At 38.7% G+C, this 13,131-nt stretch overlaps 1 protein-coding gene across 1 annotated transcript in view; it reads right to left on the bottom strand.

The window, feature by feature from the left end:
- LOC110502389 (SH3 and multiple ankyrin repeat domains protein 2) overlaps positions 1-9,660 on the bottom strand; it is a 154,226-nt gene extending 144,566 nt beyond the window's left edge. Inside the window, exons 1-3 of the mRNA XM_036959148.2 lie at positions 9,438-9,660; positions 5,855-6,061; positions 3,174-3,245 (exon numbers count right to left, since the gene is read on the bottom strand). Of these exons, the coding sequence (XP_036815043.2) occupies positions 3,174-3,245; positions 5,855-6,061; positions 9,438-9,656 (498 nt within the window). The 5' untranslated portion in view covers positions 9,657-9,660. The remainder of the gene's footprint in view (positions 1-3,173; positions 3,246-5,854; positions 6,062-9,437) is intronic.
- Positions 9,661-13,131: the final 3,471 nt, after the last annotated feature.

The following is a 13,131-nucleotide window of genomic DNA, read 5'->3' as shown; positions in this document are numbered from 1 at the left end:
CAGCTGTAAGTCGCTTGGGGTATGTCTCTATCAGTTTTGCACATCGAGAGACTGACATTTTTTCCCATTCCTCCTTGCAAAACAGCTCGAGCTCAGTGAGGTTGGATGGAGAGCATTTGTGAACAGCAGTTTTCAGTTCTTTCCACAGATTCTCGATTGGATTCAGGTCTGGACTTTGACTTGGCCATTCTAACACCTGGATATGTTTATTTTTGAACCATTCCATTGTAGATTTTGCTTTATGTTTTGGATCATTGTCTTGTTGGAAGACAAATCTCCGTCCCAGTCTCAGGTCTTTTGCACACTCCATCAGGTTTTCTTCCAGAATGGTCCTGTATTTGGCTCCATCCATCGTCCCATCAATTTTAACCATTTCCCTGTCCCTGCTGAAGAAAAGCAGGCCCAAACCATGATGCTGCCACCACCATGTTTGACAGTGGGGATGGTGTGTTCAGGGTGATGAGCTGTGTTACTTTTACGCCAAACATAACGTTTTGCATTGTTGCCAAAAAGTTCAATTTTGGTTTCATCTGACCAGAGCACCTTCTTCCACATGTTTGGTGTGTCTCCCAGGTGGCTTGTGGCAAACTTTAAACAACACTTTTTATGGATATCTTTAAGAAATGGCTTTCTTCTTGCCACTCTTCCATAAAGGCCAGATTTGTGCTATATACGACTGATTGTTGTCCTATGGACAGAGTCTCCCACCTCAGCTGTAGATCTCTGCAGTTCATCCAGAGTGATCATGGGCCTCTTGGCTGCATCACTGATTAGTCTTCTCCTTGTATGAGCTGAAAGTTTAGAGGGACGGCCAGGTCTTGGTAGATTTGCAGTGGTCTGATACTCCTTCCATTTCAATATTATCGCTTGCACAGTGCTCCTTGGGATGTTTAAAGCTTGGGAAATATTTTTGTATCCAAATCCGGCTTTAAACTTCTTCACAACAGTATCTCGGACCTGCCTGGTGTGTTCCTTGTTCTTCATGATGCTCTCTGCGCTTTTAACGGACCTCTGAGACTATCACAGTGCAGGTGCATTTATACGGAGACTTGATTACACACAGGTGGATTGTATTTATCATCATTAGTCATTTAGGTTCAACATTGGATCATTCAGAGATCCTCACTGAACTTCTCGAGAGAGTTTGCTGCACTGAAAGTAAAGGGGCTGAATAATTTTGCACGCCCAATTTTTCAGTTTTTGATTTGTTAAAAAAGTTTGAAATATCCAATAAATGTCGTTCCACTTCATGATTGTGTCCCACTTGTTGTTGATTCTTCACAAAAAAATACAGTTTTATATCTTTATGTTTGAAGCCTGAAATGTGGCAAAAGGTCGCAAAGTTCAAGGGGGCCGAATACTTTCGCAAGGCACTGTAGCTCCACCTTTATCTGGTACTCCCTGTATATAGCTCCACATTGATCTGGTACTCCCTGTATATAGCTCTACATTGATCTGGTACTCCCTGTATATAGCTCCACATTGATCTGGTACTCCCTGTATATAGCTCCACGTTGATCTGGTACTGGTACTCCCTGTATATAGCTCTACATTGATCTGGTACTCCCTGTATATAGCTCTACATTGATCTGGTACTCCCTGTATTTAGCTTCACATTGATCTGGTACTCCCTGTATATAGCTCCACATTGATCTGGTACTCCCTGTATATAGCTCCACTTTGATCTGGTACTCCCTGTATATAGCTCCACATTGATCTGGTACTGGTACTCCCTGTATATAGCTCCACATTGATCTGGTACTGGTACTCCCTGTATATAGCTCCACATTGATCTGGTAGTCCCTGTATATAGCTCCACATTGATCTGGTACTCCCTGTATATAGCTCTACATTGATCTGGTACTGGTACTCCCTGTATATAGCTCCATTCTTGTGTATTTGATTTTATTCCTCTTCTGTTACTATGTTATTTATATGTTTTAACTCTGCATTGTTGGTTAAGGGCTCGTATGCAAGTATTTCATGGTAAAGTCTACAGCAGTTGTATTCGGGCGGATGGACAAAAAACATTGATTTGATATGAGGTTAGTACAGTATGAGTGTCACATGATGGTTCCTCAGGTCTCTCCACTGCTGTTCCTCTCATGGTGCTTTCCCAAGGACTGATCCAGGGACACATGCTGCTTTCGAGGCCACTTATAAATAGTTAAGAGAGCAGGTCCCAGAGCTGAGCTGAGCTGAACAGCGGCAGGCAGTGGGGGAGAGAGGCTTGTCTGCAGCCTTCAGGCAGGACAGACACACTGCAGGGGGACTTACGCCAGCCAGTGCACATACCTTATAAGCAGTTACACTTTGAACTCCAACACACACACACCACACACACAGGCTTGCATGCATAATTTGTAATTTCATCATTTCATCATTGTTCCTCCAAAATAAGCTGGTTGAATAACAGAATAAGTGGTACTTCTCTCTCCCTCGCTCTCTCTCCTGCACACACACACACACACACACACACACACACACACACACACACACACACACACACACACACACACACACACACACACACACACACACACACACACACACACACACACACACACACACACACACACACACACACACACAGTGAACTTGAAAGACCAGGTAAAACAGAGTGAAGGGATTTCGATGGGTAAATGATTTAGTATGGCATTCCTGTTTGATCCAGAAGGAGGACATTGATGGGAATTGTCCTGGACTCAGCTGTCTGTCTGGCTCAATCAAATACTGAATCATGTTAAATACGTACCTGCTGAATAGTGAGCCCATGGAAATTCTACACTTCAATAATTCACACTTTATATTCAGCTTGTAGATTAATAGGGCATTAATTCTATCAGCATTACAGGGAGAAGACTTGAAATGTTCTTTCACTCATAATATAATGAATATATCAAAGACAAGTTCCCTTAATAATATATTTTTCCACACGACTGCAATAACTCTACTGGCCTTGACATTTCCTTTTCACATTGACCTTTTCAACATGGTTACAGAAATGGCGGATACAGGGTATAACTGTCCAAGGTATACTTTTCACCCGTTCCAATACAAGAACTTACACCAGCCGTTGATATTCACATTCATTTAAATGAATATAATGAATCTATTGTACAACCTGAAAGAAGCGAAAAATAAATATAAAGGACTTCATTTATTTTTCTCACCTGCGTGTGGATTTTGGCGATCTGCTTCTCATTCACATTGGGCTGTTGATAGACCCGGCTCTTGTAACGGAACTGCAAATGGAAGAAGAAAAGTTACTTCAACACTTTACTTAAAGCCCAAAAATGATAATACATTATGATGTAGTGTAAGACTTGTCATGACTTCTGTCACGACGTAGCCCTTTTGGGTGTATATCGTGGCTCCCCCCTCTCTCACTTTCTCTCCCACATCAGGTTTTACAACGGTCATAAATTCCTGGTAGAAACTCTCAGTATGGCGGGAGAGAGCCTATGGAGAACAAAGGCATTCTCCTTGCCAAAACTCCTAATCCCCAAAATGGGAGACTTAAACAACATTTATATTTTTGAGAACGTGGGAATGGTCCGTGGACACTTAAGGGACAGTCATGTCGAGTGTGTTTCATTTGGTGATGTCATGAAGGACAGGAAACACACATTACTGTGTATTTGGTTGTGTACACTTCTCAATTAGGAGGTTTAAATCTAAATAGTGTGGAATGTACGTACAACTCTACCAAAGGACAAGACCAGAGAGAACGTGGAGATCATTCCCACGTTGAAATGGCAAAGACATCTACAAACTAAAGAACAATTATTCAGACTACAGCTGTTTAAATACTTTAGTCTTGTAAACGCATCCGATCTAAGAACATTTCCATCCAGCAGACAGACCGGCAATCGCTGAAAGGGACAACAAAGGCAGACACTCGTAAATATGTTAATTGCAATTTCTTTTCGAATGAGCGGTTGTTCATGTTCAAAGCATTAGCAATTTCTATGAGTGTAGTAATCCTCTGTGAGTTTCCCGCTCTTGGTCCCCACCCCTTTCCTTTGTCTACCAAGCCATCATATCGGTTTCGTCCGCTAGGGAATTTTTCTTTGTATCATGTAGTAGCCAATGTATGAACTATTTGTGTGTGTTTATGTAATTTTGTGATTGATTAAGTTAGTAAATAAATAAATAAGCCGATTTGCATATCGCTGATTCATGATTCTATGCTAGGGTTCGTGTAGATATCCAAGGGTTTGCGACATTCAGTAATGAGACTGATGAGGTCAAATTCATTAATAAGCGACTGTTTTGAGTTATATTCGGGAAATTGAAACTCTATAAACAACATGTTCCCGTGGTGCCCCGACTTCCTAGTTAATTAAAGTTACATGATTAGTTTAATCGCGTAATTAAATTACACATAGAGAATTGATTTGATAATATACAGTCTTCACATTTAATGATAGTCAACGACACGGCACTTCTAGTCATCTCCCAATGATCCTGATTAAACAACCAGTCACTATCATACCCATCTGGCAGCACTGCTAATGATGATCTATTTTTTAATACTAAGTAAGGTGTACCACTACCAGAGAAGATCACCCAGGCAGCCAGTAATTAAAACTTCAGTCAAGTACTAGCGATACCAGGGGACCCCCCTGACTGAGGAGATATAGAACAAAGAACAGAGCCAGGGAGAGCCAAGAGGGAGTTTCCAGCTATGCTGCCTCATCACAATTCAGCTGAGCTGTTTGGAAAACAAAGACTTATTATAGTGATGCAGTCCCTTGATCATTCATTAAGTGGCTGAATTCTTCCAGATGAAATTCTTTGATAATGATCAAACAGGAGAAGTGCTTCTGTAGGATGGGGTGGGCTACAACAGCCCAGGGTGGTATACAACAGCCCAGGGTGGTATACAACAGCCCAGGGTGGTATACAGCACCCCTGGGTGGGCTACAGCAACAATAAATGTAATTCAACCCCAGAAAACACACCCACTGGTTGGCCAACAGGATTGACAAGGGAGTTTTTGTTCAATACATTTTCTGTTTATTTATCTATAGTAATCCCTTTAAATATGTATTTGGACAGTGAAGCTAAGAATTTTTATTTTAGGTCACATTACTATCAATACTAGGATTACTATTACTAGGATTACTATTGCAACAACACATCATCAGTAGGGTAAAACTAACCTTTCTCACAACGGTCTAAACCCAGCTCACGTTCCCTATTAGTCGGTGAACAATCCAACGCTTGGTGAATTCTGCTTCACAATGATAGGAAGAGCCGACATCGAAGGATCAAAAAGCCCAGGGTGTTATACAGCAGCCCTGGGTGGTATACAGCACCCCTGGGTGGACTACAACAGCATGTCCAGTGCTGTGTTAGGACTGGACCCCAGGGATTGAACAGAGCTTAAGAAATGAAGTAGACAGGGGCTGCACACACAATCCACAGCAACGTCGTGCTGGCCTAATAAGGTATGTTCTGGAACAATCAGTAACATATGTTTGACAATACAGGAGGACTGGACCTGCGTCATGGAGCAGTACTGAAGAAATGAAGTAGGGCATGCGATGCACAAACCATTGCTCCACCACATACTTTATAGGCTAGTATAACACTTTGAGCCAAGAATGCCTCTCTGAGACGTGACGAAGATCCACTCTTGGATCTGTGTTTTGTGGAGAAATCAGTGATTTGAGCATACAGACTTATGGAGCAGAACTGTTACTGCACCACCAAGGAACACTTTGCTGGTGGTGGGTGGGATAGTCTGAGGGTTAGGGTTAGGGTATGGTGGGTTAGGTCTAGGGTTAGGACTAAGGCTAGGGTTAGTGCTGGACCTGGTGGATGGAGAACTGAATGGTTCCTGTACCTCCAGAGTGGGGACCCCCTTCGTGTTGGTGGGAGTAGGGTAGTCTTTAAGGGCACACTCCTCATCCAGGAAGCCGGACTCTCGGCCCTCCACAGCAGGCTGGAAGAGGCCGTAGTTCAGCACGTCCCTCAAAGTCTGGGTCAGTGTACACAGGATCTGCTGCTTAGCAACCCACACCGTGGCCTCGGGCTTAAACCTCATACACTTCTGCTCCAAAACACACACACAGCCAAAAATGACAAAACACACACACAGTCAGGGATAGCCAAAAATGACAAAACACAAACACAATCAGGGATAGCCAAAAATGACAAAATACACATACAAAATACCATGAAGATGAATGTATCAAAATAATAAAGTATTTAATTAAAATACATGCATTTTGTATTAAAATGTTAAATGATATTTGCAAGTAGACAGCCTGAATAGCAACAATGTTCCCAGTACCGGTTACAAAAATGACTGTAATATGTTGTTGTTTATCTACTTTAGTTGATATACTTCAGTCTGGATAAGAGTGTCTGCTAAATTATTCAAATGTAAATGTATATGTGAAAATTAACAAACCAAAATGAACTGCAAAGCACAATGGGTATTATTATTGGCCTTGTTTCAGGGCAGAGCTCATTAGAATAATACTCAGCATGCTTTGCAATTGTTAGTTTTTACACTTACATTTGACTAATTTAGCAGACATTCTTATCCAGAGCGACTTACAATTAGTGCATTCGTATCACAACCGTATCAAGTACATTATTTATCAACATTTTTACATATTTATTTATATTTTGTTCATTTAGCAGACGCTCTATCATGCCATAGTGCTATCAGACTTCTGATACCAATGCAGGGTGAAAGAGGGGCACAACATCTGAACTGCTATAAAACATTGAATGGAAAAGTATTTTGAAAACACAAATGACAGTATTTTGAAAATACAAAATACATTGGTATATAGTTCAACCCAGTGTAATTCAAATGACAAAATACTCAGAAGTAATTCAAATATGTATTTCAAATACATGTAACATAAATACTGCCCATCTCTGCACACAGTGGTGTCAGTTTTAAACCTCGTACATTTCTGTTGCAACACAAATACATAACATTCAGAGATTACACAAACATATCAAACCTGGAGTTTAAACATACACTTCTGCCCCAAAACAGTAGACAACACATTTAGTGTTGGGTTTAAAACAAACATTTCTGCTCCAAAACATTAGACGACACATTTAGTGTTGGGTTTAAAACAAACATTTCTGCTCCAAAACATTAGACGACACATTTAGTGTTGGGTTTAAAACAAACATTTCTGCTCCAAAACATTAGACGACACATTTAGCTTTGGGTTTAAACATTAATTTCTGCTCCAAAACAAACAAACACAAAACACACATGCAGATTTAACATTCTGGCAGCAGGTGCTAACAGATGGAGAAACAATAGCTCACGTCTCCTTGCCAAGCTACCAGTGTCTGTGAATAAATAGGCTTTTATTTACAGTAGAAAAGATCAGGAATCACAGCATAAAACAGCATGGAAATGTCTCCTAGCAATATTCTGTTTCAGTAATTAGCTATGCCTTTCCTCTACAGAAGCAGGACATTTCATATTCATAAAGCTGTTTGGCAGAGGTGCCCGCTACACAGTATTGGTGGTGGAAAAAACAATAACTGGAATTAGTTCAATCAATTAGTAAGGATTATAGCAGAGCCTTACGCCTGTTATCCAGAAAATCATTTTTGTTATTGGTTTATTTGAGGGTGCATGTTCTTTTGTGATAAGGCATTTGAAAACAGCACCACTTCTCAACTAGAAAGTATGTATTTCTGTGGCAGAACAACCTCGCCACCGATTTCCAATAGCTGTTTTTTTCTCCCTCATTCACGTCTGTCAAACTGCTTGGCTGAGAACAGTGTGACATTTAGCTCATACAACATAGCTATTGTAGCTCACTCTTTCACATTGACTTTAATGCTGCTAGGCTGGGGCAAACATCCCACATATTCCACAATTGCTATGATCTATTTTTTTTTTTTTACAGCTTTTTGCTTTACAGTCTTTCACATAAGCAACATGCAGTGACAAACTGCAGTAACAACTATGTCATAACTCCAACCAGCGCGCAGCACCCCAATTATTTTCAGTGCAGTAGAACTACTGTTTTTGGAGCCTAGAGCAAAGCAGTGGGTAAACTATGTTGTAGCTCAGACTATTGTACTTGTCTTTTCATCTACTCTCACTAGCACTGATTCTGCAGATAGCAGCTATTTTAGCTGAATGCACTGAGTGTATGTCGTTCTAGATAAGAGCTTCTGCTAAATGACTAATATCTTTTAAAAAAGGTTCAGGGATGACCACACAGTTGAAAAGAGAAAGGTAGTTAGGGTTTGGCTTTAAGGTGGATTTAGATGCACTGTAAAAAAGGTTTTTATAAACTTTGAGTTGTTTCAACTAATTATTATTAAGTAACTGGTTCCACAGCCTCAACATAGGCAAAAATTCAGTCAAGTTAAAATGATGTTTTTGCTCAAATTGTCTCATAAATTAATCCACCTAAAAAAGGTTATTGAACTAGTTAAGAGTGCTTTTTACATACAATGTTTTCAGCATACATATTTGACACACATTGCACATGCTCATTTATACAGTAATTCATATGTCCTCACCTGGGATTTGAACTGTTTCTTGGTTCACAGCATTCCAATCTTCCTGCTACACCACCATGTCTGTGTCAATGAATGATTTCACCTGTATTTCTACACTTTGGACTTCAAAGTAAATCTCAGCTCTGTTAAAAATACACTCAATAATAACTCTGTTGTAATGTTACTCCTTGATTACTACAATATAAAACATTGTTTTAAAAATACACTCAACAAAACAATGTTTTTTTTTATCATAGTGATCAAGGAGTAACATTAAAACAGAGTTATATGCCCCACCAACAGACAACTATACAGAATTTGTTTTTTCTGAAACAAGTGAAACATATCAATTATGAGAGAATAGTAAGATGAACTGATAAGACAGACATAGTGGCATAGCAGGAACATCGGAATGCCATGAGACCAGGAGGTTGTGAGGACACGGTGAAAATTAATTACTGTGTAAATGCTCAACGTGTGTTAAATACGTCTTTTGGAAACATTGTATGTCAAAAACTGTGTGTGTAATAATAACTAACATAACTAGCATAACTAGTTCCACAGCTTTTGTTTAGGTAAGATGACCAAATAATAATTATGGTTGAATAAACATATGAGTTAAGCAAACACATCATTTAAAATTGACAGAATTTTTGCCTAAGTTTTCCCAATTTTATCTAAGTTTGGGCCAACTATATTTTATCTAATCTAATTTAATCTAATTATCTAATTTTATCTAAGTTTGGGCCAACTATATTTTTTTGGTTCAGGTAACATTCGGATCGAAAAGTTGAGTAAACAAAACAAAAGGCTATGGAACCAATTATTTAATAATAATTAGTTGAAACAATAAAATTATATTTTACAGTGTAGCTTACTCCTGCAGTATGATAAGAATACAGTGTACAACGAGATAAGTGTGTACTCACAGACTGCTGCAGGTCAGGGATGACCACACAGAATTCCAGTGACTCCCTACGGGCAGCCCTGTCCCTCTCTGCCCTCCTGTCTGTCCTCCTGCTAGCCCTTTCCCCTCCAGGTCCTCCATGGCCAGGCTCCTCCTTTGAGCTGTCTGTCTCAAAACCTCCAGAGCCGTCAGAGAAACTCTGGGCCATCTCCTCTTCACTGGATGTAGGACTCCGAGGCATGATACTCTACTGGAGAGAGAGAGGAGAGAGCGTTATATACGTGTACTACTAAGACACACACAAGCTCTGAAAGTCAGGCCCTGGGGCATGCTGGACTCTACTGTGGCCTGACCAGGGGGAGAGGACACAGTGTTATCGGGCTTCATCATACAGTTAAGGTGTCCTCAGAACTCTGCTAGGCAAAGCGACCGTCTGTGCTCTCGTACACCCTAAAGACGTTCGTTGAAAAACGTGAAAAAAAGTGTTAATTTTACTGCTGTTTGTCCCGCTTGGCCAACCTAGCAACAACACAGACAGAAACACAAAATAGTCAAATAAATCAAGAAATCGGTCATACATTTTGACCTTTTTGCAGAGGAAGTCTTAGTTGTGCAATTTTTCATCTAGCTTAGATTATTGGTGCAGTATTTCTCGAGTGAAACTATTTGCGTGAAATCTAGTCGTCTCTCGTTGAATGACAACAAACACTTCATGTTCTCACTCGTACTAGGAGCACTGGCGTAGCACACACCTCCACAGCCCCCGTAGGGTGTGACTTGGGGTCACCCGGAGCTCGGGCCCCATAGATAGCATATGAACATGTTATAAGTCATGAAAAACATGTTTAGAATTACAGGAAATTAGCTTTAAAACTGCAACATTTTCTCTCAGCCTCATGCAGGAAATTAACTCAGGTATTCGTTAAAAGTTGGGACAATCCTTGTCCCGCAGAGAAACTTTATTTTTATAGTTGAAGAAGATTTTGTTGCATTATTTGAGCTTAAACTTTACATTGAGGGGAATTTTATTAAGTACACTTTCAATATTATTCATTTCAATGTCGGCTCTGTGCCTGGAAATTCCCTTGTCCGGAGCAAAGGATTCCAATTTCAAACTCTCCAAAAACTCTTAAAAACAGCCAACATTGGATATTAACTGAAAAATTATATTATGTCATTTCTTGCAATTGTCCTCTGTGACTTTAAAGAATATTCTTCTCAAAACTGTGATTCCAAAAATATGTGTCTGGAGATCTGGACCCCTATCATGTAGTGTAGTGCAACAAGACCCCTCGTGGTCTGTAAAGTTCTCTACTTTGTTTTTTACTATGCAAATCAAATAAGAACAAAATCTTATTTACAATGACAGCCTAGGAACAGCTGGGTTAATTGTTTGCTCAGGGGCAGAACAACACATATTTACATTGTCAGCTCGGGGATTCAATCTAGCAACCTTTCGGTTACTGGCCCAACCCTTTAACCACTAGGCTACCTGCCACACTGAGAGATTCAAACAAACAATATTGGAATCACCATGGTCACAACCATAAACTGTCGACTACATCTCCCTGATATATTAAGATAGGATAAGAATTTTGATACCATTAAATTAGGTTTTAGAGTCATAAAGCAACTGAGGATAAACACAATTTCTACTGTTAGTAGTACCACTTGAATGAAGAAGAAAATCACATTTTTGTCAACTCCGTAAAACATAAATTCCGTCAGATCTTTGTCTAATGTCAACTGAACTCCATCAGAGTGCTAAAAAGTCTGATAGAACGGTTATGTTTTTATTGGTGAATGAAATGAATAATTGTCCATATTTTACAAATGTTTCTATTTTATTTTAATTTTAGAGGCAGAAATATGTCTGTTTTGAGTATCTATTGTCAACTCCATCAGTGGCTTGTCAACTCTGTGACTGATGGCTAGCCCCTTATGATGGATTCTTTATCAATATTCGAAGAAAACAATTTAATCACTGTTCTGCAACATATGTTTAAACAACTGAAGTATTTGCTGTGCAAGACCTAAAGGATAATGTATGTTTTATGTTTGATATTTTTTTTTTTTATAACAAATGCTAACTAAATTAGCCCTGGAGCATTTAATAGTGCTGCAAAAACCTAACTAAAATACGTTTGGAGATTTGTATTACATATTTACATAATCTAATATTAGAATTAAATATGTATTGGTAAACATGAATATAAACTGAACTTAATTAGCCGACGATCCCCTGATATACCTGACTAATATTGAAAATATTTTCAGAATACTTTCAACTGAGATTTAAAAGGTATTTGGAAGAAAAAAAAATGAATAATGGCAATAGGAAAATGATAAAACAATAACTCATGATCTACAGCAATCAACGGACCACAAAAATAGAAATACTTAAGTGACAACAAACAACAAATAAATTACGATAACTTTATCCCATTACTTAACAACATGAAAGCTGATCTAATTAAATGGAACAATCTTCCCATAAATCTTACAGGTAGAATAAACATCTTTAGAATAAAATGGCTCCCAAAGTTTTTAAATATTATTTCAATAATAGCACTTATCCCACCGAAGACATTCTTTAAAAAAGTATACTCGGCCATAACAGACTCTATATGGACAAATAAACTCATAGAATAAAAATGAAAGTTCTACATGTCTCTAAGTCTGAGGTTTAAACCTTCCAGACTTGGAATTGGATCAACTTGCCACCCAAGGCTTTTACTACAGACAGATAGTTAAATGCACTAAAGAGGAACAATGGGTACATATTGAAGATGCACATACTCATCCCCAGAATATTTTTGTGTCTATTTTAAAAGGATAAAGCTAAGAACATTAACTTCACAGTTAAGAACATTATAACAATATGGAAGAAAATGAAACTGAAATGAAAATTCTACAAGAACCAATATCACTCCCTCAAAACACCCCTATGGAACAATCCTTGGATAATCTTCCAGAATTCACAGATAATTGGCCCACATGGTAAACTAAAGGCGTAGTAACTGAAAATGACTTGGTAATAGGAAATACAATTATTTCCATGACAGAATTAAAATACAATTTTGGACTGACCAACATAGACATTTTCAAATACATATAACTTAAAAATGGTAAGATATACAAAACCTTGCAGAACGCATATTCAACTGACAATCACTTATACAGTTGAAGTCGGAAGTTTACATACACTTAGGTTGGAGTCATTTAAACTTGTTTTTCAACCACTCCACAAATGTATTGTCAACAAACTATAGTTTTGGCAAGTCGGTTAGGACATTTACTTTGTGTATGAAACAAGTAATTTTTCCAACAATTGTTTACATACAGATTATTTCACTTATAATTCACTGTATCACAATTCCAGTGAGTCAGAAGTTTACATACACTAAGTTGACTGTGCCTTTAAACAGCTTGGAAAATTACAGAAAATTATGTCATGGCTTTAGAAGCTTCTGATAAGCTAATTGACATAATTTGAGTCAATTGGAGGTTTACATGGGGATGAATTGCAAGACCTACCTTTAAACTCAGGGCCTCTTTGCTTGACATCATGGGAAACTCAAAATATATATATATATTTTTTAGACTTCCAGAAGTCTGGTTGATCCTTGGGAGCAATTTCCAAACACCTGAAGGTACCACGTTCATCTGTACAAACAATAGTATGCAAGTATAAACACCATGGGACCACGCAGCCA

This window comes from Oncorhynchus mykiss, chromosome 2, assembly GCF_057628025.1.
Source record: "Oncorhynchus mykiss isolate SJ-2025 chromosome 2, ASM5762802v1, whole genome shotgun sequence".
NCBI classification, from domain to species: Eukaryota; Metazoa; Chordata; class Actinopteri; order Salmoniformes; family Salmonidae; genus Oncorhynchus; species Oncorhynchus mykiss.
Note: the sequence above shows the minus strand (reverse complement) of the source record. Positions and strands in the feature narration are given on the sequence as shown.